This window comes from Xiphophorus maculatus, chromosome 5 (genome assembly GCF_002775205.1).
Source record: "Xiphophorus maculatus strain JP 163 A chromosome 5, X_maculatus-5.0-male, whole genome shotgun sequence".
Lineage (NCBI taxonomy): Eukaryota > Metazoa > Chordata > Actinopteri > Cyprinodontiformes > Poeciliidae > Xiphophorus > Xiphophorus maculatus.
In genome coordinates this window covers 21,604,445-21,631,274 of record NC_036447.1, presented here as the reverse complement: position 1 = coordinate 21,631,274, position 26,830 = coordinate 21,604,445, and the positions used below count along the sequence as shown (strand labels likewise).

Sequence of the window (26,830 nt, the reverse complement as noted above, 5' to 3'; positions counted from 1 at the left end):
TAGTACCGGTTATAATCTTTTAAGTTGTTTTCATTTCATTATAATATCAGAGTGGAATTGCTTGAGACACTTGATGCCCTTTTTGGGTCTAGCAATCATCAGAGAAAGGTTAGGGACAAATTATTTGAATAATGAATGAGAATAATCTATAATTCCCTTAAATTTGCTTTTTTTTTTTTATAAACCCATTTGAGTCTTTATGCTTTCCAGTCCTGACAGAACAAATCAAAACAAAACAACAGCTTACAATTAGCAAGTAGGAACACAAAAAATATTTTAAATTGGATTTGGCCACTGAAGCCTGATGGTTTAAACTCAGTAAGTTGTTTGCATGACATTGAAAGAAATCTTTAAAACCAGGTTAAAAAGGTCAACCTCACCCTGACAGACAAACCATTAAATAGCATAATATAGTTGTTTTTTTTTACTTTATAAAACACCGTATACACTTACAAATATCATTTAACTTCCCTGACACTTCCCGAAGATCTTCAGAAGCTAACACAAGAACAACATTAAATATACATAAAATATACAAAGAAAAACAGAGTGCCTTATTCACACAGTACAAAAATAACTTACTGAAGGAGTGAGTTTGATGCAGCCAGAGAGCCCCTATCACCAAGTTTCACTTTTCTGATAGCTTAACTTGAAGAGACAATATTATTAAAGCCTCTACTGTATTTTCATCCCAAAAGCAACAGGACCTGAACATAGCAACTGGCCAAAAACACAAACAGCCACAATGGCCTGCTCAGAAATCTGTTAAACAAGTGAACTTGTTCAAATTCACTCTTTGTAAGTGCAGTTCAACAAAGGTGGGAGCCGAACGACAGTGGGGCAAAGAGTACACGATCAGAGAAAGAGTGCAGATACACACAACGTCATCGTCCACGTTTGGGCTGAAATCTAAAACGGATCAAAATCATAACCAATGAAATAGCTAGTAGTCACCTCGTTACATACCTACACAGCACGCCACACGCTAGTCCACCGTTACACACATGTGCCTAATCACTAGAGGAAAAATAAACAAAGCTATTCAGTAGTTAAGCCACTTTTGGTACAATTGCAAAATAGAGAGATCACTGTATATCAAACGGATTTTGTGATACCTTTTTTTTTCTTTTTCTTTTTTACAAGTTGTTACAAACAATGCAAAGATAATTGTCTTTATAAAATTACAGACTCCACTATACATGAACTCTTTGAGTACAGAACACCACGGAGGACTACGCCTGGTAAAAGCCTGGGAGAAAAATAACAACCTGGTAGTTTGACTGGAAGAAAACAAAAAAGCTCATTCAACAAGTCAGCCGACCTCCTCAGATCTGACCATCCTGGTGAAAACTAAATAGGACTAAGCCTTTTTTTAAATTAACCTGACAGTCGTGTTAATGAGCCTCATTAATATGTGATTTTGATGATGACAACAAATCTCAAACAGCGCACAGCAAACCAAAGTGCCAGCCACAACTATTGGTGTTCCTGGTAAAAATGTGTCAGCAAATTATTATGTGTCGACATCAACTTACTATGACACGATGGAAATTAGTATTTGATGTATTTCTTTATTAATTTTAAATAAATGAATCTAAATCTGAGAGAAAGCCTTCAAATAAACTCAACTTTTATTGCAGCAGAATAATCTCTTACTGGGAAAAAAAAAATCCTACTTGTAATCTGAGAGCATTCATCCAGTACAGAAAAAAAACCCAACCTGTTAATAAATAATTGTTTTGAACACCCAATGGGTCACAATTATTGATAGCCTTGCTGTTGACACTTTGTACAACCCAGTTTTTGCCAATAGGACAGATTTTCTTTTCTCTTAGTCTTCTCTTCAAAAGATTACTGCTGGAAAGATCAATCTCACTTTAACCTTTCCAGTGGTTCCAGTTAAACTCCCATTTGGGTACAATAAACTCCACATGTAGATGTAGAAAGTGTCCAATGGTTGCCATGGATACTTGGTGATCCAATGATGCCACTTTCGATGCACTTTTTTAAGAGTAAACCTTAAACGTGAAAGACTTATTGCATGTGGTGGCAACATTAACATGGCTAATAGAAATGGATCTTCGTCACATCATTTTTATACCCAAAAACACAGAAATCTTTGAATTTCAAGTTAAAATTCCCCACAAAAAAAAATTGAAGAGACTGGGCCATCTTGTTGAGTTTTATCCCCTCTCACTAATTCTTATAAGTTTGAGATTATGCTACTTCAACAAAAATTTGAAAATTTTCTTTGCACATTTTTACCAGGAGTGCCAATAAATGCGTCCCGACCTGAAAATACTGTTTGATTCTTGATTGGTCAGCATATATGCCATTAGGTACAGCTTTATATCTGCATTGAATCCTCAGCATCCTCCCTCAGTTCCTCTTGACTTTCTTCTTGGTGCATATCATTATAAGACCAAGGCACTTGCCCTTCCAATCTTTTTCTGTATTGAACATATTTTTCTAGAAACTCTCACAAACCAAAGTTATTTTCACATTTTCTTCAACAGGATATTGTCCATTTGTCTCTTTCTATTTTTGTTAAGTACGAATCGCTCTGCAGCATCCTCGTCCTACTGACAAGTCTTGGAAGTACAATATGTAATACTGGAAGCCACTTGCTCTTGAAAAAGGAAAACAGGAAGGAGAAAGAGCGAAAGACCATAGAAAAGAACACAGCTAACTAAACATAGCGATACCAGAACAAACACTCGCCACAGAATTTCACAGAATTCCTGATATATAACATTTCACACACAGAGAATACACCTTGGACCTCATGTGAATGACAACACGGTACAAAACAGTAGAAATACAGTTACCACCATCGTATATTATAGATTTTTCCATTAGTACTTTTCTGCAAAAGTTCTTGGGTGAAACAAGACCGGGCTTCGGCGCAGTCACTGAAATCAGCACGTCACTTTAAAAAAAAAAAAATATTCTTAGACATAGCTTGGGGTTTTCAACTGATGTACCTAATTTTTAATCAAAGATGCACCAAACCAACACGGTTAGAGATCTGAATTGGCCAATTTATTACTTGATTGGCTCTGCTTTGAAATCTGCAGGTAAAATACCAAAAATGCAGATTTTCGTCTCTACTTTTTTAAATGCATCAAATCTATCAACTCCAACTATTTTCTATTAGTTGCATGAATTAGACTGCCTTCCAGGGGGTTTAAATAATCAGATAGAGGCTAGTTGTGATGCAGAAATAGGGGTAAGTTTTTAATACTTTGATTTTAATCTGGATCCAAAACGTCTATCAATGAACTTGCAGCAAAAAAAAAAAAAATCGCAATCTTTCAAAACCAGACATCATATTGCCAAGAAAAGCCTGATCGGTGCATCTCTGTTTCAGATTTCAACCTTTTTATTTAAACTCAACACTAAAAACTTGACATGATTCAAACGCAGCTCCCCCAGGTTTTTCTAGTGTTTTCCCAAAATGATCACTTTCAGATTTAAATATGTGATTCTAGATCAAGTTCTCCAATTCTCTGACATTCATAATCCACATTTTAGCCAAAGGGACTCTGTGTGTTCATCCAGTTCTGGACGATCAAACTCTGACCGGAAGCTTCTTTGTGAGCCAATAAACCGTCCTCTGCCTCCATCCTGTCCTTCATCTGCACTGATCTGAGACGGACGATGGGAACACGTCGGGGTGGTCCGGGTGGTGCCGCCCAGCTGCTGGGAGTCGGTGCAGGTGGAGGAGAGGGGGGCAATAGAGAGGCAGGCTTACTCTGATGCGGCTGAGCTCCATCCTGTCACACCCTCCTCCAGCCTTCTTCCCCTCAAGACCGCGCGTCCGTCTTTGACTTGACTATCGTGATGACGCTCGTCGCCGTCGCCACCTTCCCCGGTATGAGTGGGCCGATGACCGACGACGGCACCCCTCCGCCCCCACCGCCCCCGGCCCTCACCCCGACCCCGACTGTGGGGCTCCGCGCCACAGTCCTGGCGAAGGTCTGCAAGGCTTCGTACTTGGACCTCAGGGCGTCCAGTTCGATGCGCATGGACGCGTTCTCGTTGGCCAGTTTGTCCACCTCCTGCTGCAGCTGCGCCTTCTGCTTCTCCAGCTCCTCCTTCTGGGTGACCCGCTTGACCCGGCAGCTGGCGGCGTAGCCTCGGTTCTTCAGGGTGCGTCTCCTCTGTTTGAGCTGCAGGATCTCTTCCTTGGAGAGCCCCCGGAGGTGCTGGTTCAGCTCCCGCACGGACATGGTCACCAGCTCCTCGTCCGTGAGGCTGGTGCCATTTTCACCCGGCTCACGCTTCACCTGGAGGAAACACGAGGGCGGTGAAAAACCAGATCAAACCAAGCGCAACGCTGAGAACTGGGTGGGAAACACATGAAAACATTACTTTCGTTTACCTTTAAGGCTTTATTTCCTTTGTTAGTCGTCGTCATGCCACAAGAGCCTTGCTCTTCTGCGCAAACCTTTGGCGAACACAGGAGAGCATAAAGGGTAAGAAACATAAAACAAAAGAAACCACATTTTATCAAACCCACCTCCCCCCCATGGAATCAATATTTATCACAGATTAATACCCACCAGAGAAAAAGGAGATATTAAGCAAAACCGAGCATTCTGGCCCTGTTGTGGGAGCATGGCACAGACTTTTTGCATCTGTATAAGACTGCATGAGTGAAAGTGACAAACGCTTCTTAGAATTTCCCTGACTTCCTGTTTCCTTGTGGTTTCACTCACAGTGCCCACTACCTTTGTGCTCACAAGCTCTCATTGGCTGGCTGGAGGCCAATAACGATGAAACGAGCAAGAAACAAGAGGAAGTGGTGAAGTTTGTAGGAAGGACTCCAGAGGGAAGCTAACTGTTACAGTCCTGTTTAAATATAAAGACAGACCATCTCAAAAGATAAAGAGAGCAACACAGAGAAGTGTTCAAACCACTCAAACGTTATTGTGTGGAACAACAAAATGTAATGTTTTAAACTGGGATTTTATTTGATGGAGCAACACAACATGGTGCATAATTGAGCAACCAGCTGTTAAAGAGGCATGATTTTTAACTTTTTCTTTAACGACAAAACCAATGGCCCCTCTAAGAAAATGTTGCGGCTCTGTACTGAGCCCTCAGGATTTGAAACTGAAATGTTTGCTCATTTTTCTTTGCTAAACAGCTCAAGCTCAGTCAGACTGGATGGAGAGCATCTGTGAACATATATTTTCACAGATGAAAATATATGTTGTAAAAAAACAACAACAAACCTCCCCCCCCCCCAAATCCAATGAAATAGTTTTATTTTCTTCCATCCTGTTGAAGTTACTCATTTCCTGTGCGCTCTATATTACATATATGAAACATGAACATATATGAAAATATATGTTCATCAAAACGAGGCTTTGCGTTTAAGAAGCCGTTCTTTGTTTTATTTTTTATTTTTTTGGTTGTCACTGTCGCTGAAAATGATTTTCAACTATAAGCTCATGCCACGCTTTTCAGATTTTTTATTTGTAAAAGCTTTTGAAAATCCTGCATGGTTTTCCTTCCACTATAAAATTAGGCACTACTTTGTGTGGCTCCATCACATAATAAAACATTAATGGGGTACACAAAAATTGTGAGGGGAAAAAAAAAAAAAATTACGATGGGGTGTGAATACCTCCGACACCTATAGCGGATAAAAAAAAAGAAGTAAAATCCCATCGGATGAAATAATATATTTGCTTTTGTCCCAAAGTGCAAACAAGGAACAAAAGGATGGAGACAGAAGTGTGAATCAGAGGTCAACAAAGAGCGAGCTTGGAAGTGCAACAGATGAGATCAGACCTTGGAGCTCAGTGCTCCAGCGAAGAGCGTCTCCACAGGCTCTCAATGACAAGCTCTGTGTGTGCGCTGGCCTCCTCTCATCTCTCAGTGTGTGCCTGAGATAAAGAGAGGCTATTGTTGTTGCTGCTGCTGCAAGATCATCATGAGACCAGTCATGATGACTCAGCAGATTGCTGATCTCAACCCAACCTGCCCCTTGTCCCCTCTCCCAGCCTCCACACTCTGCTCTCTCCTCTGACACTTTATGTGGCGTCCACCCCCGCCTGCATGGCTTTGATGACTGTTTAACACCTTTTTTTGAAATCGGACCAGTGGGCCAAAACAGCAGACGAGCCACGGAGAGGCTAGAGAGAGAGAGTAGAGTCAGGAAGATGGCCAAGTTGTACTCGAGCTGCTTAACAGATACAGGAGGCACCTGTCGTCGAAGCTTTAGCAGGACGTTCTGCTATCAAGGCATACCAAGGTTTTCAGAACGATAAAAAAGTTACGTCATATCGCCCTACAGGTTTAAAACTGTCGTAATAAAGTCCCAGAGAAGCTGCTGCCATGAACTAAGTTTTCTCCAGCTGTCGGAGTTTAAAGTAAAGCAGCGCTGCTTCTCCCTCACCTACTGCTACACAATGCTCAGTTCATGGATTTGGAAACATCTTTAGTCATGCAAAAAAAAAAACTGACAGTGCTGTGGAAACCAAAGGAGTGCCACCTGTCACCTTTATTACGATAGCGTTGTTTTATTACTACAGTTGCCAAGCTATGCGTGGCATGTCTTTCTAAGTAACGTTTTCAGTAACCGTTTTCTTACCAGAAATGGAGAGGCGTCATGAACTCATTAACTCTTTCAGCTCCTATCTGAGGTTTTAGTGGAAACACGGTCAATGAAGTGAAACGGATTGAAGCAATCCATTAAAATTGCTCTCCTGTTTAGGCTTGTCAATACAGGGTTTTAAAGTCATGTTGTTCAAAAATCTGCAGATTTTTCAAAACAGTTTTTTATTATCTCCATTTTTATCACCAGAAAGTCAAGTTGGGACAGATTGTGGAAAAAGCTAAAAAGAAAAAAATCAATGTTTTGTAAACTATCTGTGTTAAAGATTGGGATTCTGCAGCAGGGTCTTGATGGTAAAGCAAAACTTTTTCAGGTCTTGAAGTTGGAATTGGGATCAACCAGCGTAACTTTAGTGACGTTGTTCAAATTAGAAGACAACACTAATTACTGCACTTCCAACAGCAGTAATTCCAGTTATAGTTGCTTTAAATGACATAAATCAGTGAAAACTGGAGGCCCATCTGATAAACTGCTCTGAGGATTTATTTACGTTTCCATAAATGATGTGATGTTTTTTTTCTTCTACAGGTAAAGGGAATCGCTACTGATAATAACAGAATCTCACAAAAAAAAACAAATAAACAAAAAAAACATTCAAAAATATCCCTTTAGGCAGCTGGCTGCTGTTTGGCTACCTGAGCAGAGAGCCTGACTAATTACTCAGCTAATATATTGTCAGATACCTGAAATATTCAAGATTATATTATATCTCACTATTCACGCAATAGAATATTCGTCACAATCAGCACATTCACTTGAAAACTAAAATACTAAGTTTAGAGGAGTTTTATTTTATTTTATTCCTAAATATATAAATCAAAATAAAATTTGCAATTACATTATTATAGATAATGGTTTATTGTTTTTGCATCAATAGTCAAGAAAACGTCATAATGTAAATGACATTAAACATAGGTATTTTTTTTACTTCCAACTAAAAACTCATATCATTCTATAACAGAAGAAAAAGTGAAATAACCAAAACTTGTTAATTAAAATTTAAGATGCTTTTAAATATTTATTTTTGATACAAAGCTTTGTAATTGTATATTATTTCTGTACTATTTGCTTGTGTATTTCTTATCAAAGCGCTACAGTGAGAATGTCACACAGGGCCATGCTTACAGTGAAAATAAAAGATTATTAAATCAAATAAACGAGCAAAGCTGCGAGTGTGAACAAAAAAAAAGCTCCTCCTTCAGAGGAAGCGATGGGTTTATACGACACGAGGCCACATGTCTTGTTACATCTTTATTCTTTTGTATCAAAAAGACACGGAGCCAATTGTGTGGCAGTGCGCCTCCCCCACAATGCACCTCTGTCTGTCTGTGAGGGTACCACAAATCCTACATTTATAAATAGCTGCAGATCAAAGAAAAAAAAATTTTAGCAGCTCATTAAGCGCACACGCACTAAATATGTCAAGGCACAGCAATTTTAAAAATTCTGTTTACGACTGCATGACACGTTTAAGGTTGTGGGAATAAAGCAAGCGCCGTAGGAGGCTTCATTCAATCCTCCTGCTTTTATTCTATTTATTTTGAAACAACTCAAACTTCCTCTTAACGAGTCGGGATAACTCAAGTAACACGTGGCGACTGTTTTCAACAACTGGAGGGCTTCCACATGTGCTGCTGCAGTCTGAAGTTTTACTGTGATGCAGCCTCCTGCAGCTGGAGGTGCATCTTCGCACAATAGCTGCATCAAAGGCAGGGAGGCTGAGGGTGGCTGCCGGTGGTGGAGGCGGTGAGAGAAGACAGAGGGGGGGGCTAAAAAGGAGGCCGATTTCCTGGCAAGCGCTGGTTTATTTCCCCTGTGTCGAACTCTCCCCCCCATGAACACCCAACACCCACCCTCCATCGACACAGAAACAAAAAGCCTGCTGCCAAGATCGTGCACATTATCCCGCCGCCATGCCTGCGGGGTCTAATAAAGCACACACATGTAAAATGGTCGGCAGCGCTCAAACATGCAGTTTTAGCTTTTTGGAGAAGAAGCCGACAGACGTGGAGAAACTTTGAGTTCCTGCACCTCAGAGGTTCGATCCCTCATCTTGGCGTAATTAAAGTTACTTTTCAAAAGGATGTTTTAACGTGACAACAGAGTGTTGTTGCTTGGATCGGAACTGACTGCGGAGCTAAATCCTACTGTCACAGCCTTAACACAATACTGCCAGGAAGAAGAACAAAAAGCAGCTGGCACGGTTCCCTCAGAGCCTGAGTGTCAACATCATAGAGTTAGCGATTACAAGAGGAGACACTGAGACAGCTTAAATATGCAGAACAATGGAGACAGGTGTGTTTGTAACGTTTCACCTGCCAACAGCTCAGGAGCACAGAGGGAATTTGTTTGAAAGGCAGTGGGTGGTGGGGCAAAATCACACCTGGAAATGGAAAAATATATTATTGAAATAAATTTAAATATAAAAACGTAGCAATTAATATTTTTACATCTACAGGGCTTTTTACATAATTACAGGCCAACACACTTAAGGAAATATTTGTTGATCGCAGTGTTCACGTTGTGTTTGTAAGGTGTTAGGTTGTTGGCCCTTATGGTAACAATCAGCAGAAGCAGAGGTTAAAATATTGTAAACTATGCAATAATGACATATAAACATTTAACATTTTTGATTGTTTCCATTTGTGATCACTCAGTAGTTCTGATTCATATTAAGAAGGCTATTTTACAACAACAGTGTTGAAAAAGGGTCTTTTTCCATTTATTGTGTGGTTTGTTCAGTGGATAAAATAAAATAACGTGAAAGCAATGTTAATACCGGTGCACAGATTGCAGTTTTCTGGCCGATCTTTAAAAAGCTTGACCTGCTGATTCCGATTTTGGCCAAAAAATTAATTTTATTTTTATTTTTTTACGGAAATGTTGCTAAATATACCAAGAAAGTCACTGAGTTGACAAAAGTGGGGTGACTATTGTTAACTGCAAACATGCAGACATGACCTGGTGGGCCAGTCTGTCAGTCAAGCCTCTCACTGCAGAACAGAAGAGGACAGAGGCTGATATTTAGACCTTAGGCCAGGTAGATAAGATCAGTGGATAAGATAGTATTCACATTTAAGTATCAGCTGATCACCGATCTCCCAAAATTAAGGAAATCGGAGCGTGGCCGGTTTATCGGCTGACCGAATGCTAAAATGGCAACTGGATCTAATTACAATCAGTAAAAAACATTAAGATTTTACTTTAGCAACAACTCATTATTTCATTGATATGTTGAAGCCAGTGATCAGTAAAACTCTGTAACCAAATTTAAAAATAATTAAATCAGACTAAATCTTTCCTGTTTTAGGTCAGCTTCCTGTAGGTCAGCCACAGGTCAGCCAATGATCGCAAATGTTGTGAACTAGCCAATCAGAAGCTCATGAAGTAATGACATCATCATCTGAGCTTTTCTAAGTTGCAGTTATTTTAATGTATGTAAACTTCTGAGCTTGAAGAAATACTTCTAGTACTACTACTACTAATAATAATAATACATTGTCTCTCTTTGTTCTGACAATTTGAAAATACAAATCATTTTAGTAATCCTTATTTATTCCAACCATGAAAGGTTTAGCCTGATTTAATGTCAGTGGAAAAAAGGTTAAATATCTTTTTATTCACTGTAAATAAATATTTATTTTCAACAGTTTAAGATGACGGTCTGCCTCCTCATCTTTTGATTGTTGTGCTGTAGTCTCTTGTTTCTGACCACCGATCAAATGGTTATGTCTTAAAATCCACAAAATGATTATTTGGCCAGTCATCAGTCAGTGAAACAAAAGTAAAACAAACGAGTTGTCCGAAAGTTCTCCCTGTTTTGTTAAATGAAACTTAGTTTAAGACACAATAAAAGTTCAGCAGTTTTTCTCAGCAAACTAAAATGTAAAATTAGCTATTCCTAAAGATAAATAATAATAAACAAAGCATATGAAGTGATAGAGGTGAATAATTAATATGCAACTCTACTGCAATCTAGAAGTTCTCGTAATTAGAGCTGTGTGATATTAAGAAAATCTGAAGTATGGGACCGTATTGCAATGATTAAAACATGCTGACATCATTCACTGCAGATTTCAGCATCATAACAACTATTATCTAAATCAACTGTGGTTATTTCTACAAATGTGACTCGCCAATGGTATTATGAAGGTAATAACACTTTAGCTTTTCACTAATTCCATTAAAAACAGCATAATAAAACTGTCTTAAGACAAAAAAATGTGTTAAAATTCACACTACTAAACTACTGTATGCAACTTCCAGAAAAGTTTAGACCATTAGACCACATGGAAGTAACCCAGGTTAACGATTATGTGTAGAGTAAAGGCTACGCCATTAATCGTACGAATCAGTGCACAAACACACATTATATCTTTCCATCCTCACAAAGACTTTTCATTGACTTCCACTCATTTTTGATTAATTTCTGCAGCCTAATCCTAACCTTGGCCCTGAACCTAATCATTACCAGTATATCCCTAAACCTAAACCTAACAAAAACCCAGTTCACGTCTTAGTCCTAAACTGAACCACTAGCCCAAAAACAGCACTCCATCTTGGAACAGTGGGTCCTCACATCCTACTATTTGCTGGAGAAATGGGTCTTACAAAATGAAAAATGGGAAAACACACACACAAATATGTATACTGTATATATGCACACACACCTACACACACCGTCTAGGGGTGTCCTTCCCATAATGGTTGTGGGGTGATCATTGCAGAGCGGTCAATGCCAAAGCCGCTGTTGCTACAACAGACAGGCTTTTTGCTGTGGCAGGCTGTATTTTTATGGAGCAACTTAAAGAACGCTGACAACTCAAGAGTAGAGCTGCTTACTGTTACAGTGGAGAGACGACACACACACACACACACACACACACACACACACACACACACACACACACACACACACACACACACGCACCCCCCGAGGATGGGACCCAGAGGCGGGGATGGGTGAAAAGGTGAAAAGTGTTAGAGATGAGCAAAATATGGCTTATAGACAAGAAAAGAAATATCTGAAAGGAGAAGAAAAAAAAAAAACAGGTGAAAGACTGGAAAGACATTAAGGTGTGAGTGTGGGGGGGAGGGAGCAGATGAGGACAGAGGGGAGAAAAGAAGAGATGAGGAAGAGGAGGAGTGGGGTGCTGTTGGTAGAGGACTGAAAGAATGCTGACGTCTCCAGAGCTGATTAGCGTTACACAGAGACATCACACCCACAGTCGGGAAAAATGCTGAGTACGGAAGGAAGACAGGGTGGGGGGTGCAAATGACAAGGGAGAAAGAAGAGAAGAAAAAGAGAAGAGCGAGCAGGGAGGAGGAGGAGGAGGACAGAGGTGGAGAGGAGGAGTGGGACGGTGGGGAGGGTAGAAGAAGGGGTGGGAAAGCGTTTGGGTGAAAATGCATCCTCAACACATTTGTAGGAGCTTAGCTGTTGAGTACGGGGAGGCGGAGGAGAGAGGGATGGAGGGGTGGAGGGGGGTTGGAGTCTGCGATATTAAAAAAGGAAAAAAAACTGAACTCAGCAGCAATCACAACCTCAAATCAGAAAGGTTTTGATCCATCAGACATGAGACCGTCAGCTTCATCGACAAAAACCGCATCAAAAAACTGGCATAAAAAAACCCAAACTAACTCAAAACTAAAGTATTAATTCCAAAGTGGTACCAGATCACACAGACACTCTTCAGTGTAAAAGTTGTTATTGAGTGAAGGAGTGAATTTATAGTTTCTGTGAGGTGTTTAAAAGTACCGAACAAAACGTGTACAAATATGTTTAAAAGGAAACTGTTCTTACTTCATGCAGGCTGCAAGAGAACAAGAGAGAGTAAGTCTTTTAGAAGACAACAGGAAGGCCTAAGTAAGCGCAATAGACATGTCATTAAATCCTTTTGAGCACTTGAATAATTTTTTAAAATTAATTTAAGAGTTTACAATCTCTATAGTAGCCACACAGTGAGACTATTATTTCAGTAATTCAAGCAAAGCTAACTGTGCTAAGATGTTATAAGACAGATTTATCAATTCTATTTTTTAAGCCCTTTTCACAAAACAGTTCCATCATCAGCCCACAAAGATGAGCCCCTCTCTGAACTGCCTCTGGCCATTCAGATTACAGATCAAGACGACAATATATTGCACTTGTAAGGTTGCAAAAATCCAGCCAAAGAAGATTTGGAGTGGATCTCAGCAGAGTTGATATTCAACATTACACTTGTAATGAGTGTTGAACATCTCCCGCTCTGCGGGGGTAAACTCATAGCTGGCATCTTATCAGTTTTGTTCTCTGCTACGCATCACTGCTACAGAAAGAAATACCCTTGGCTAAAGTCCAGGGATCTTTTTTGTTTTAGCACACTTCACCATGACTCAGCTAAAGTTTGCTAGTGACAAGGAATGCTGTGCACTCTGCAGTGACCCCAGTTAGTTTTCATTACATCCTTTACCACCTTGCTTGGCTGATTAGAGGGGTGACGGTGCTGGGTTGACGTCAACCCCCATGCTGTTTAGGCCCTACAGAAATGACAACGAGGCATCTAAATGGTGCGTCCCTTTTATAACGAAACTCTTAACTGGGAACTCGGAGTAACTTTCCACGTTACTGCTTTCCAGTTGTTCCACTCGTTAAGAGTCGGAAAACCTTTATTGTTCTAACTATACCCTGGTACCGCCGGGTAACAGTAGTAACAACCGAGCTGCACAGAACCCACTAGGGTGAGGCATTCCAGGTGATTTTCCCGACTTGGAAGTCGGGATTTCCATGTTCCGACTACAAATAGATTTGTAGTCCGAATGTCGTATTTGAATGTTTTGTGAAAGAGCTTTTTGTTTTGAAGTGTTAGTTAAACCTTGTTTTATAGTGACTACTCTGTCATACACACAATGTGACATCACCTCTGGTCCAATTATAAATAATGTATATTAGGAGTCTTAAGGTGCATTCACACCAGCCCTGTTTAGTCCGCTTTAATCAAACTCCAGTTCCTTTGCCAAGAAAGTCTGGTTCGTTTGGGGAGGAGTGAATGCGTAATCAAACTCTAATGTGGACCAGAAAAGTGAACTCTGGTTCACCTACAAACTAAGGTCTCAGTTTGGTTGAAGTGGACGCTGGCGTGGTTCGTATCCAAAACCACGCTGACCGGAGACCGCTCCAAAAGAAGGAAGTGACTGTAGCACAAGGCATTCTGGGTAAATACATCCAAAACAAACGGGAGAGTCTAATACCAGAGGGAGAAATGACTGGAGGTCTTTTGCCAAAGACAAAAGACAAATCCTACAACCACTAAACTCTAACATTAATTCATTATTGTTTACATTTAGTGAAGAAGGAAGTTGTTCTCATATCTTCTTCAGAGGTTTTCGTGTTGTGTCCTTCAGTAGTTCTTGATGCAGCGCCACCACAGGTGAAGGGGGGAAGATTATAGTTTGTTTGGCACAATGTAGTATGAAAGGGACTTGCACCATCTGAAAATTTAACAAACGTTGCAATTTTGGGTTCAAATCGAGTCTACCAGACTATCAGGTGCGAAAACGTCCTTAAAGACACAAAGAAATTGGCTAAAATAGGTAATGGCATGTAAAAGTTTTAAGAAAGACTATGATTGGAATTGGCTACAAAATTCAAATAATCTCTGACATCGACCCTTGTTAGCAAATCGCGATGGTACGAAAAGCGAAGGTGTGGCATGAGGTTAGAGTGGTAAATATGAGTCTTATAAAGACAGATTAAAGAGCAGAGGGAAGAGCACAAGACTCCTTTCTCTTCGTGTAATTCAGACTAACAGGATAATGAACTCTAAGCTTGTGGGGGTGTGGGTGTGTGTGTGTGCGAGTAGGCATGTGGGTGTGTGTTGTTGATTCAGACGGAGCTCTAATTAATCTTGTTTTAAAGAACCTTCTGCTCTGGTCACTGCTGACCCACACAGACAAATTTCTTAGAAAGAGACTTTCGATTTAGCTAGCTGCTCAGACATGGGGGGGGGGAATAAACGTCCAGATTAGATGCTCCAAAAGCCACCGGGGAGGGAGACGAGTGGGTGTGCTCGCACATAAACAACACAGCGTTCAGGGGATGATCAAGAACAGATCGCGAGAGTCACAAGTCGTTTGAGATGCAGTGTTTATTGAATTATCCTGCCATAACAGCTGCTTTAACTGCACCGTCTCCCTCAGGCAACTCTCTGAGCAATAACTGAAATCACAAAGGATGGCATCCGAGTGAGGCGGCGAAGACACGCAGCAGGACACAGAGGGAACGGGGATGGAGAGACACAAAGGCAGCATAATGTGGAAAGCGTGAGTTTAAAACCTCAGAGAGCCACAAAAACACAGCTGCTGGCTGCGGTCCCACCTTGCTTCTGCTAGAGAAAAAAAAAAAAAAAAAGAGAGACCAAAACAAAGCATTGCTTAAGCTGGCTGATCTAAAGCGGGCCGAGGGTGTTGAGGGAGTTGGTAAATAATTAACGACGGGCACTGTGTGGAGGCTAATTGAGAATTAGGAGCCAGATCAGAGATAATGGCAACCTGTGAATAGAGAAGACGCTCAGGGTGGAGATGCAGGACCATGGAGAGAGGGAGAGAGAGAGAGAGAGAGAGATAGGGAAGCTGAGACGAGGACACCCATCTGAGCTGGGAGCGCGTGCAAGAGCAGAAAGAAAATAGGGAAGACATTAACAAGAAGGTATGCAGAGCGTGAAATAAGCATGATAACAGACGGAGAAGAAGAAAACACAGGGAAGGAGAAAAATAACAACAATCTTCACACTTTTCTGCAAGTTAAAAGTCTGTGTGCGTGTGTGTGCGTTTTGTCAAACGAGTGTGTTATTAAAGGCACGAAAAACTCCTGGCGTCGACACGTTTTTCCCATTTCAGGTAGTAAGTCGGAGTGTGATGACAAATTTCCCAACACAAGCAAAAAAAAACTGCACTGTCAGGCAATTGAGCTCTGGCTCCCTTTTTTTTCATAAGCACTTTTTCCTCTTTTCTTTGAATAGAGAAAGATTGTACTGCTGGTTAAGTTGCTTCCCTCATGGTGTGTGTGTGGGTGTGTGTGTGCTTGGAAAACAAACAGAGCTGCGAGGGGAGACAGTATTAAGTCAAACCACACGGTGAGTTTATTTCTCTCTCTATCCCTACATCCTGGTCAGCAATAGCAGTTTGGGAAGAAGAAAGTTGGAGCAGCGCATAAGCACCGTTTTTCTCTGTGAAAATGCTCAGATCTTTATCAGGCACGTTGATGAGAAAAGTGCACGGAGAAGCGTCTCGGCGAACACAGAGACGTGTCTGGTGCCACAGGGAGCTCTGACCTTCAGCTCGGGGACATTCCTGGTACCCATTTTAAGGTTTTCCATCAGCTGGCCATCCTTCTGGACGGTATGAGAAGCACGCACACGTACTGCTGCAGCTATGTCACCTCTTTTTATTCACTAAGGAATTCATCTCTTCACGCTACGCAAACAGTCCAGAGCAAAAAACACAATCGGCAAACAAGTAACAAAAACAAGGTTCCACACTTTTCCTTTCTGTTTTTTTTTTGTTTGTTTGTTTTTCAGTGATTATACTCAACTTAAATTCCCCAAATTAATAATAATTAAAAAACCCTTCAGATTTTACGGCGTGGAAAAGTTAAAGCTGATAGATCTGTTTGTGACCAGAACTGGTTGGTTGGTTTTCACTCTGATCTACGGTTGGACGATATCAGGAAAACATGCGACCTGACCCGTGAAAATGTGAGCGACGGTTGCAATGGTCATGTGAACTGAACTGTACAATGCTTATGTCATTCTGCCCCAGCTGGATTACAATCACAAACCCCAGAAAGTGAGTAGCATGTTATGTCATGTCTAATAAGCCAATGAACTGCCGCATTGACAATCTCTTTCTATGTGGTGGAAGTTGTGACTGCAGGAAGGAAACTTAAAAGTCTGTCATTTTCTGTGATGTTGAGGTATGTAAACACGAAATCACAGGAGGCACAAGGATGAAAGATGATACTTAAAAAGTTAACAGAAGTTCAATCTTGAGATGTGTCTAAGATTCATTTGGGCTGCAAGAGAGTGAAAGAAAGCAAGACTTTCATTAGATAACAGAATAGCTGAACAATGTAAGGCAGCATTGTTTCATTTTACTCTTTCGAGGTTTTAATGTCTGCCTTTTACTAAAGGGAAATGTTGACAGTTTTTGGAAAATAAATAGGGATGGGAAATTATCGTAGAAGAAGAAGAAGAATTACTTTATTCTTCCCAGCAGGGAAATTATTTCGCAGTTACAGCAAGAATTTTTTTTTTATACACAGATTAACACACACACGACGGGAGCTGCGTCTCCCAGCTGAGCCGGCGCCATTTTTGAAGGAGGACATGCGGCAAAGGTCGTCGGGAGTCGAACCCGCGACGTCCGCGGGTCTAAGGCCTCCAAATGTGGGGCGTGCTAACCCCCTGCGCCACCACAGCACGCCCCTTTCTTATTACAACAATTGCAAAAGTTACAACAATTTGGATTGATCATAATAAAGATAAACTGTACTTGGTGTTGATTGCAAACCCAAAAAATTAAAAGCATTGTCAAGATTGTTACTTTTACTATTTTTACAAGGTTATTTCTGTGAAAGAACCCAAAAAGACTAGAAGGAGATTTTAAACAAACAAGCCACTGTAGAAATGTTAGCCAACCTCATGTTGCTAACCGACAGCATAAGATCCCGAAAACAGTTTAAAATATGAAGTCTGTAACTGAATTGTCTATTTTAAATGCGTAAAATCCTCTTTTAAAGCAAAAGTTCTGTCACACACAATGTATAACATCACCTCTGCTTCCAATATAAATTAACAAAGAGCGTTCACATCAGAAAGCTCAGAAAATTAATACGACGAGCGCTGATTTTACATCCTAAACATAGAAATCGCCCTCAGATTCTAATCAGTGCTTCTCTCACAAACAGCCATTTCAAGGCTTTTATCCTCAACCAACTTAGATCCAATATAATTTTAAATCTTCAACACACTTTTTAAATCACAATTTTTGAACATTTTTATTTATTTATAGGAATTCACACAAAATGCAGACTGTAAATACTCCATTTCTAATTCAACTGTTTTTTTTTCCTAAGCTGGAAAAAGAAAAATCCACGTTCACTTTTCTTTTCCTTACTTTTCCAAAGTTTGATAGTCAATATTTCCTTTTGTGTATTTTTAGCCAAAATTTTGTAACCCTTGCCTTTGCCAACAGTCCAAGCTACATCTAGTTTAATTTTTAATTTATACAAAAAAGAGAAAATGTTCATTCATGATATGTTCATTCATTCATGCAATGTTCATTCATGATAAAAGAAAAGAAATCTAACTTTGTAGATATTTAAAATATTCAGTTCTTAAACAACTCCGTTAAACCTCTGCCAATCTTCAGGTTGCAACAGCTTGAACTAAAGTAAAGTATGTTACAAAGACAATCGTTTGTTGCACAGGGTTTTTCCAACAAAAGCCAGAAGATCCTGTAAAAATGTGTAAATTTCACCTTAGATTGTTGTTCTAAGCACCAAACAATACAGTGCTGGGTTTGCTGGCCTAAAATTTGGTTGTAATAATATGTAGTCAGTTCATTCTTGAAGAAGCTGTACTTTTGTTTAAAAATAGTTTGAATGTATAAATTATAAATCAGACTTTGGAATGAACAGAGAAACTCAGGAGAGCTTCCCGCTCCTTGGAAATATTTTAATGTCACAGGTGACGGTTAAGAGCTGCCACCACACCGTGAGCTACAGACACACAGACTTTGTTCCCCCTCTTTTAACTCCTTGGCATTGGTCCACAGAGACTGGTGTTGTTTCTTTTCTTTTTTTCTTTCTTTTTCTTTTTAAGGTTCACAAATTCATACCACAATCGGAGACTCGTCACACTGCAGTTAAAAACTGCGGCAAGTTGGCGCATCGAGATGATGCAACTAGTAGACAACCGGTAGTGCGGGTATTCCTGTTACTAGGGCCTTCGAAGCTGTGCACTGTTCACAGGGCCTCAACGACGCAGGATTGTCACTGTGCACAGAGGTCTCACGCAGACAGAAACTTCTCGAAAGTGAAGAAAGCTGTCGCCACTAGGGGAGAGGTGCAAACTTTGTTCTAGACCGTACGTTGACCTGAAGAGCTAAATGAGTTTGAACACAACTTAAACTAAAACTGTGAACTTGTTTTCTGTCTGCTAATCCTTCTGGTGCAACTTATAATGAGATTTGTCTTGATTTCAGTCTGGTTATGTAAAAAGAAGTTAATGCACTTGTAGAGTTTGGGTATAAACAGTCTAAATAACGCAGCCCACTAATGCGGAAGCAGATGAAGTGTGGGGGGGGGAGGGGAAGACAGTGGAGCACAGCAATGATTATGCACCAGATCTGCTTACACCATATTTCATCATTACTGTGGAGAGGAAAAAAACACTCAAATATTGATCTGCCCCACTGCTTCCTTTCCTCCCTGCCTCTCTCGCTCACTACCAATTCTGTCTTTTATTCCCACGTTTCCATCTCTCGTTTTACTTCTCGCTAACGCTTTCTGAAATTTGCAAGCATAACAAGACTTTTCTGAGAAGTATCCCAGTTGTAAGGACGATCATAAACACGCAGACGATACTTATGAATTATGTTCAAAAACACCAAAGTTTCTTGCCTTTAAACACACACAAAGAGAAGGTGGACAGAATATCGTGAACACCTGCGCAATCTATCGCAATCCAGGGCTTTAGATGTGCAAGGGCAGCGCGTGTGAAGTTTTCTGTAATGTGTTCTCAAAGCTCAGGGGTAAACAGACCACATCACGCAACAACTTAAAACTGAACATCAGTAATTAGGTTTTCAACAAACCTAACGGACAGAAAAAAACACTCATTTAGACACAACAAGCTGGGATGTACCACTCGTTAAAGCTTTTCTGGTATTTAAACTATGCAAAAACAAGCTTTATGGCATTACAGAGAAAAAGGTAATGGTAAAAACACAGGTTAAGTTCATGTTATAATAATCAAATAAAGGTATTATTGAGTCTTTTAATTAACTTATGAAAAGCAGGTCTTTCAACTGCAGTCATTATTTGTAGACGCTCCTGGTAAAGTTGTGGAAAAAGCTGTAAATAAACGCATCTTTTAAAGTAGCAGCGTAATCTCCCTAAGCTGAAAGTTTTAGAAAAATTCTTCTGAGTTTCAGTGTATGTCTAATTATTTCAGTAGAGCACGACATTTCACAGATGTACAATTATCTTAGCCACTCATCAGGAGCCTGGACAAGGAGCCACGTTTATCTGCCACCACTCACGGTGATGGAGAATGCTTGGGAAGTCTTAAACTGTCCAAAACTCACTGTGAGAGAATTGAAGCAAAAGCTGCCATGTTGGAGTCACTGGGTCTTCATAACAACCTCCATCTGCCATGTTTGAGATCAGGAGTTTAACAGTCACTGTGCGCTTTGCTCAGACGAGACGAAGATTTGGGTTTGGCAAATGCGTGTCCACTCTCAAGTACGGCGGTGGATCTGTAATGCTGTGGACGTGTTTCTCTTCCAAACACCTTATCAGAAAATCATAAACCGTAAACTTTTTGAAATACCAGATGATTTAAAATTTGACTTTAAACCTAAGTTTTGTTGGGGGAGCTGAAGTGAACAGAACAACAAGAGGACCCTGAAATAAAGCACCATCAAAGAATTTGTAAAGAAGGATTTCTTAACCACAGAGGAAATGTACCTGAATTAAAAGTTGTATTTTTCTACAATTTTTCAGTGTGAGATTATTCTAATGCAATGAAAGATGAGTTTGTTTTAAGGCATTTTACTTGTCTACCAATAAATGTGGGTAGCAATAAAGGCCACCATGCTTTTATTAGCAACTTAATGACACAACTAAGGTCAAAGCTAAACAACTAATAGCTAAGCTCCTTTATTTCTTATACAGCTTTAGCAGATGTTCCTGAACACCAAAGTCTCTTGCCTTTAAGCACACACACAAAGAGAAGATGGCTATATTAACGGTATACCTGTTAATATTTTCTGCCATAAATCTAAACAAATTTCTTTCTGTTTTGTAGAGCAAACACCTATCTTAGCTGTTCGCCCCGTCTTCCCTTCAAAGGAGGTTTTGCGGAGCGTTTCATCAGTTTGATCCCCGTACACGCAGGGAATAGAGCTGCTCTTTACTCAGACACACAAACTGCTCTGATGTGGTGAAACAGAGCGACGTTAAACTGAATTTAATGCTTTGGACTTTGTCCTGGAAGGAGGCCGCTCAGGTCAGACGAGGTGAAGGGGTGGAAATGAAAGAAGTGCGAAATGTTCAAAGACCAACTGCTAGTAAAATCACTTCCCTTTGCAAAAAAAATATAAAAAAAGGAACTAAGACACGTTGTGTTTTTTTTTAACTTCGTTGCTACAATGCCCAACAACAAGCAGGTCTTAGGTTCTTGTAGGTGTTGTATATCTCCGTCTCCTCTTTGCACTCGCGCTCTCTTTCTCACGTACACACATGCACGCACAAAAAAACAGGGCAAAGAAACTAGCTGTGGTAAGTAACAAGTGAAAACGCCATCTGTCAAGCGAGAGCGCATTTGCTTCGCCTCAGCATTTTCAGGGGAATGCCTTGAAGACAAAAAGGTCCTTGTTCTCAATCTCTCCGCAAATCCCATCTCTCATTCTTCCTCCCTCTTCCTTCATCCCCCTTGCTCCGCGCGTCTTGCCGCTCCGCCACCATCAGCAAAGTTGCACACATAAGCATTGGTCAGCGTTCAATTACCGCGAACACCAGGGAAGGATGGGAAAGTACTTGACAGAGAAATGCACTTCAAGCACTGATTAAATACTGATACCAAGTATAAAAAGCTAAGCCCCTTAGGTTGTGTGTGCGTACGTTCAACAAGAGAAAGGAAATGGGGAAAGTGTGTGAAGACAGTGGTGGTGGTAAGGGGGGGTTGCTTTTCCCTCCAATACTGATACAACTGTTTCATCATTATGACCCTCTATTACAGTACTTGCCAACTTGCTTACTACATACTTTTGATACACTCTGCAGAGTGCTGACTCTAACTAAAGCTGCTGATATGGAGTCATTAGGGGGTGAAGTTTCTGTTTTTCTTGTGCCCACAGAGCTTCCCTATTACTCTTTAGTGTTTAAGAGTTGCACCGCTCATAGGTTGCTACCAGTCAGCAGATAATGGCCTATCCACAAGAGATCAATCAGAGGATATTCTGTTGCAAGGCATTATAGTTCACTGAGCCGCTTTCCTTTTTTAGCTCGGGTCTGCGTGGTTCATTAACTGCCACAACAGTCAATCCCTTTCTCTGGCTTTTGTTTGTTTTATCGGGGGAGTTACTTAAGGTAAAGCCAATATTTTCAGAAAAACAGATGTAAGGTTTTCAAATATTATGACGCCCAATTTGAATAAGTATTTACAGGCAAAAGCATAATGTTTATAGTCTATTAGATATTTTTCATCTTAAAAAGAGAGAAGAGTCAGGTTAGCTAGTTATGCTAAGGTTTATCAGAGGCAGATGTAAGTTTATGTTTATCAAGATTTTCTCTATGAAAGTAACCAAATATATACATTTTTGTACTTACTTTTTTTTTTTTTTTTACATAAATACAACATCAATCAACTAAAAGAAGGTTAAAACCCTGCTTTTTAAGTCAGTCTAAAGGGATAGTTCCGCTTTTAAGTGAGTTCCTGTTAAAAAGTTATAAGCACTTAGTTTCTTACCTGCAGTAGATAACTCTCTTTGTCTTTCATCTAAATCCAGATTAATTGGTCCAGAAACAAACAACTAGTCTGAGAGAAGCCAAAACCAAAGTGGACATCACCAACCAACAAAGAAACCCTCCAAGGTGATCCACATTGTAAAAGAAATAAAAGTAGGTGTGCCATCAATAATTTTTATTGACAAAAGAACATGCAAAGAGTTTTTTGATTAAGCAACTGGACTCATCTAAAAGGAGAAAAGAAGATGTTTCACACAGGAAGATTATCGGAGATACACAGCCGCTAAAGTCCATTTTCCATGAAAATAATCATTGGCTTCTTTGTAAATAATAGCTCTAACCAAATACGAAGACGGTTCAAAGATTCATGAATTAGCCAAACTTTTATGACGTTTTTGAGAGTGAAGTAATTTAAGACGTCTGTCTGGTCTTCACCAATAAACCAGCTAATCTACTTTATACTAAATGAAAACACCGAACAGCTACCTACTGCCTTTATGAGCAGAGGCATCTTCTGAGCATTATTTAACCTCTTTATATTTTGTATCTTTGTAGATTTTGACTGTTCTGTAATCGAGTTTTTAGAGCTGTCGACGGCTGACTTTTTCTAATTACCAACAGCCTTAAAATGTCCTGGGACTAGACAAAAAGCAGAACTTAAATTCACGTCTTAAAACTTGACATTTTTCTAAAACACACATTTCGGCAAACTTGATTTCATCTTTCGGTGATTTAATTGCAAAACTGAAGCTATAGTTGAATTTCATTTCGGGCGGTATATTTCAAGAGCTTATTTCTAATCATTTCAATGTTTGTGGTATACAGTTTTTCTGAAAATGGAATATTAATTAAGAACAAAATAAATAATTGAGCTCAGAAATATATGCAACTATGTTGATGGAAAATTGAGTGGAAGGAAAAAGTATGAAAGGTGAATTGAATTACTGAAATAAGGTATATATATTTTTGGCAATATTCTAATTTACGATTCACCACAACCTAATTACAATTATCCCACAATTACCAAAAAAGCCAACATCACAGATACCAGAGCCTATCTTTTATTCCTCATCACAATATCAGCTAAACTTCCCCAAAATAAAAAAAATTCAAATGTATCTGAAACACATATGAATATTACATAAGACTAATTAAAAAAAAAGGATGTTTATCGCTGAAACATATTGTGATATATTAATGGAAAGCTAAAAGGGATGGAGAAATAACTTCCCTGTTATTTTCTAATTTATTAATGTTCTACAGTACAACATTTAAGTTTACTTAATTTATTTAAAAGAGACAATAGATATAAATAACAGGAGCACTTCAGTTTATATATGTGGCATACTTAGCTATAAATAGAGGCTGATTTTCAGTCCCTGTCAGGTTGGTGGCATTAAATGAAATAAAATTTAGAATCATCCCTTTAATACGTTCATGATAGCTAATGTCAATATTTATAGAAATCCGGTAAATGAATAGGTTGCCTGAACAAACGGTCCGCCCCTCTAAATAAATGCGACCGAAAGGTCGAAACATGGTGACTAAAATAGTTTACAGTACGATGCCGTTTGATGAGCCTCTGCCTATAAAGCACCAGCGGAACAAACCAATGGAAAACAAATGAATTCGGCTCAAAATCCGTTTTAAAAACCAATTCTTCCAACACACACGTGGTTTAATCATCACCAGAGGTAGAAAAAGTGAATATCAGCGACATAGCGGAGCGTATTTTTGTCCCCTCGTCACAATACGAGCTGAGCTCCTCTTCCTTCGCTCCAGACCTTTGTCCGCCCGCCGCGCGCCTTCCGCCGCCGCCGCCGTGTTGCCATGGCTCCCTCATGCCTCCGCTCCGCTCGCGCAAACGTTGAGAAATAACAACGTTGTGATGAATCAGCATCTCTGCCGCCAGCACAGCCGGCGTAGCTACAACACCGGCGTGCCAGGAGACGAACCCGCCGATTCCACACGTCGCTCCACTCACGCTCACGCTCACTCACACAATAAAAAGGAAAAATAAATCCTCTCCGCTGACAGACGCATGAGCTGAAGGCCTGTCGGCGGCGGCGGCGGCGGAGGGTTGGCTGACACAAAGCAAATGTCAAAACAGCCGCTCCGTCTAAGCTAGCTGCTGGGACGTCTGACAGCTACCGACACTCCGGGATGACAGCCTGAACGCAGAGTCCGATTTGTAGGCACGTTTCAGTCACAGAACTTAACAAAGGGCGAACGGGCTGCGAGTCAGCACGTCAAAATAAACCCACCTCAGGCGGCGCAGGTACCGAGCATCGGAGCAGCTGTCCTACCTGAATGTGTCCAGCTTGTGTCCGCCGCCGCTGCCGCCTCTCCGCTAATGAGGTTAGGTGTAGTTACCGCTCCGAGCTGCCACTGACGACCCCTCGCTCCTTTAGTTTCAGCCTCAAAACAAGGGAATCCCCAGGCTGAGCAGAGCAGCGTCCCCCCCTCCTTCTCACGGTCCTCTAATTCCGACACATAGTTTTTAAGCTTTGACAGCCCACCCGGCAGCCTGGCCCCCTTTGTCTGTGTTATTATGAAATCTGCGGCTGGTCGGTAGAGCGAGGCGGTTCGAGCGACCCAGCGGGTCCGCGGTGGCGCTTTACCGAGCGATGATGATTCAGCACTACCAGCAGCGCTGGCTGCCCTTTAAACAGCGGCGGGGGACAGGGGAGAGCAGGGGACAGCGCGGCGGCGGCGGCGGCGGCGGCGGCGCGGCACCGCGACGGCTGAGGCGGCGGCGCACACTCAGCAAAACACCGCCACATTCAGCACTTTTTTTTTTTTTTTTTTTTTTTTTCAGCGATTTCACTTTTGTTTCAAATTAAATGCGACTCACCAGAATTGGAGCCGGCGCCTTCGGAGCCTTGTTGTTGTGTGGACACGGTGTGAGCGCTGGCAGGAGGACAGCCGGGAGTTGGAGGAGAAGCGCTTCTTTTTTCTTTCTTTTTATTTTTATTTTTTCCGCCGCCTCACGCTTTCTCACAGGTCTCTCTCTACATATATCCTCTGCCTCCTCGCTTGTTTTAGTCTGTGGTCGGAGGCGCCAGACGTCAAATGATGTTTGGATCACATGGTTTCATTCATGAAGGATCTACGCAACCCCGCATTTAAAGAGACACGCTACTACAGCGTGGTATAACAACAGGCGGCGTGGAAAGTGTGACAAGACAGCTGTGCGCATTTCTAAACTTAGAGGCTTGATCCGACAGCGCAGCGCAGACTGGATGGATAAAACTAACCAAAACAAACCCTGCTGTTCTTCTCAGGAGCTGCGGAAAATGTAATACAGTTAGAGACGCAGCTCAATAAATCATAACACCATCAAAAAGTTGCGTTATTTTTTTCATTAATTCGATCTAAAAATTGAAAGTTATATATTTTATATAGTCGTTACACACAATCACGCGCTTATTTATGTCAGATTTTACGATTATGTCTCAGTCCTTATGAATACATGCAATTCAGTAAAAAAAAAAAAAAACAATAAAAATGATTTTGAGCACGTGAATGTTATTTTATGAGTAGTCATGGGAGAGACTGCTGAGTTGACTGACACTAAAGGATGCTGCTGAAGAAGCTGACGGTCCAGAAAGTGCTCTACAGCAAAAATGTTAATGGAAAGTTGTGTGGAGAGAAGACACACAATCAACAGCGATAAACTGAGAGGATTTTGCCCAATCAAGAGTTTGAGCAGATCCATAAGTGACTCAAGATGCACCACAGATGAATCCAGGACATGAACTACTGTTTTCCTCATGTTAATGCACTCCTGAACCAGAGACAATGTAAGAAGCATCATGAAAATAAACTGAACTGTTGCTCGGTGATCCAGTCATCTATTCAATAGGTACATTTTCTCATTTCATTTGTAATTTGTGACTGAGCTTGAACTAGGCTTACATTTCTGTTTTAACAAAATCCTTACTTGTTGGTGTTATGTTGAAATTATAAGAAAAACTACGTTTTGGTTTTTCATCATCTGTGAGCATCAAAATTAACAAAAATAAACAAATGGAATGTATTTCTCTGCTTATAATCAACCTATATGCAACACACATGATATTCGCTTTTTGAATTAAATTACCAACATTTTTTAAACAAATCTAATTTTATTTCATGAAGGTACACATGTACTTCAAATAAAAACAAACAACAACATAACGGCAGTAAAACCAAAAAGATTTAAATGATCGACACACGCATCCACTCAGAAGATGAAAAAAAAAGTGTGGAGGAATATAAAAATTCCTCATATACAGTACAGACCAAAAGTTTGGACACACCTTTTAATTCAATGAGTTTCCTTTATTTTCATGACTATTGACATTGTAGATTCACACTGTAGGCATCAAAACTATGAATAACAGATGTGGAAATATGCACTAAACAGAAAAGTGTAAAACAACTGAAAATAGCCCTTATATTCTAGTTTCTTCAAAGTAGCAACCTTTTGC

At 40.4% G+C, this 26,830-nt stretch overlaps 1 protein-coding gene across 7 annotated transcripts; it reads right to left on the bottom strand.

The window, feature by feature from the left end:
- Positions 1-326: 326 nt before the first annotated feature.
- On the bottom strand, positions 327-26,255 carry LOC102230732 (transcription factor MafG-like). 7 transcript variants are annotated; one of them, XM_023333707.1, is made up of 4 exons: positions 5,803-7,183; positions 4,566-4,854; positions 4,385-4,450; positions 327-4,289 (listed from the first exon to the last, which is right to left on the bottom strand). In XM_023333707.1, exons 2-4 carry the CDS (start codon positions 4,638-4,640, stop codon positions 3,807-3,809), a joined length of 624 nt encoding a protein of 207 aa, XP_023189475.1. In that variant the 5' UTR covers positions 4,641-4,854; positions 5,803-7,183; the 3' UTR covers positions 327-3,806. The 7 variants fall into 7 exon arrangements, with proteins under 7 accessions (XP_023189475.1, XP_023189476.1, XP_023189479.1 ...); XM_023333708.1 differs by lacking the exons at positions 4,566-4,854; positions 5,803-7,183 and adding an exon at positions 25,213-26,255; XM_023333711.1 differs by lacking the exons at positions 4,566-4,854; positions 5,803-7,183 and adding an exon at positions 24,623-25,151.
- Positions 26,256-26,830: the final 575 nt, after the last annotated feature.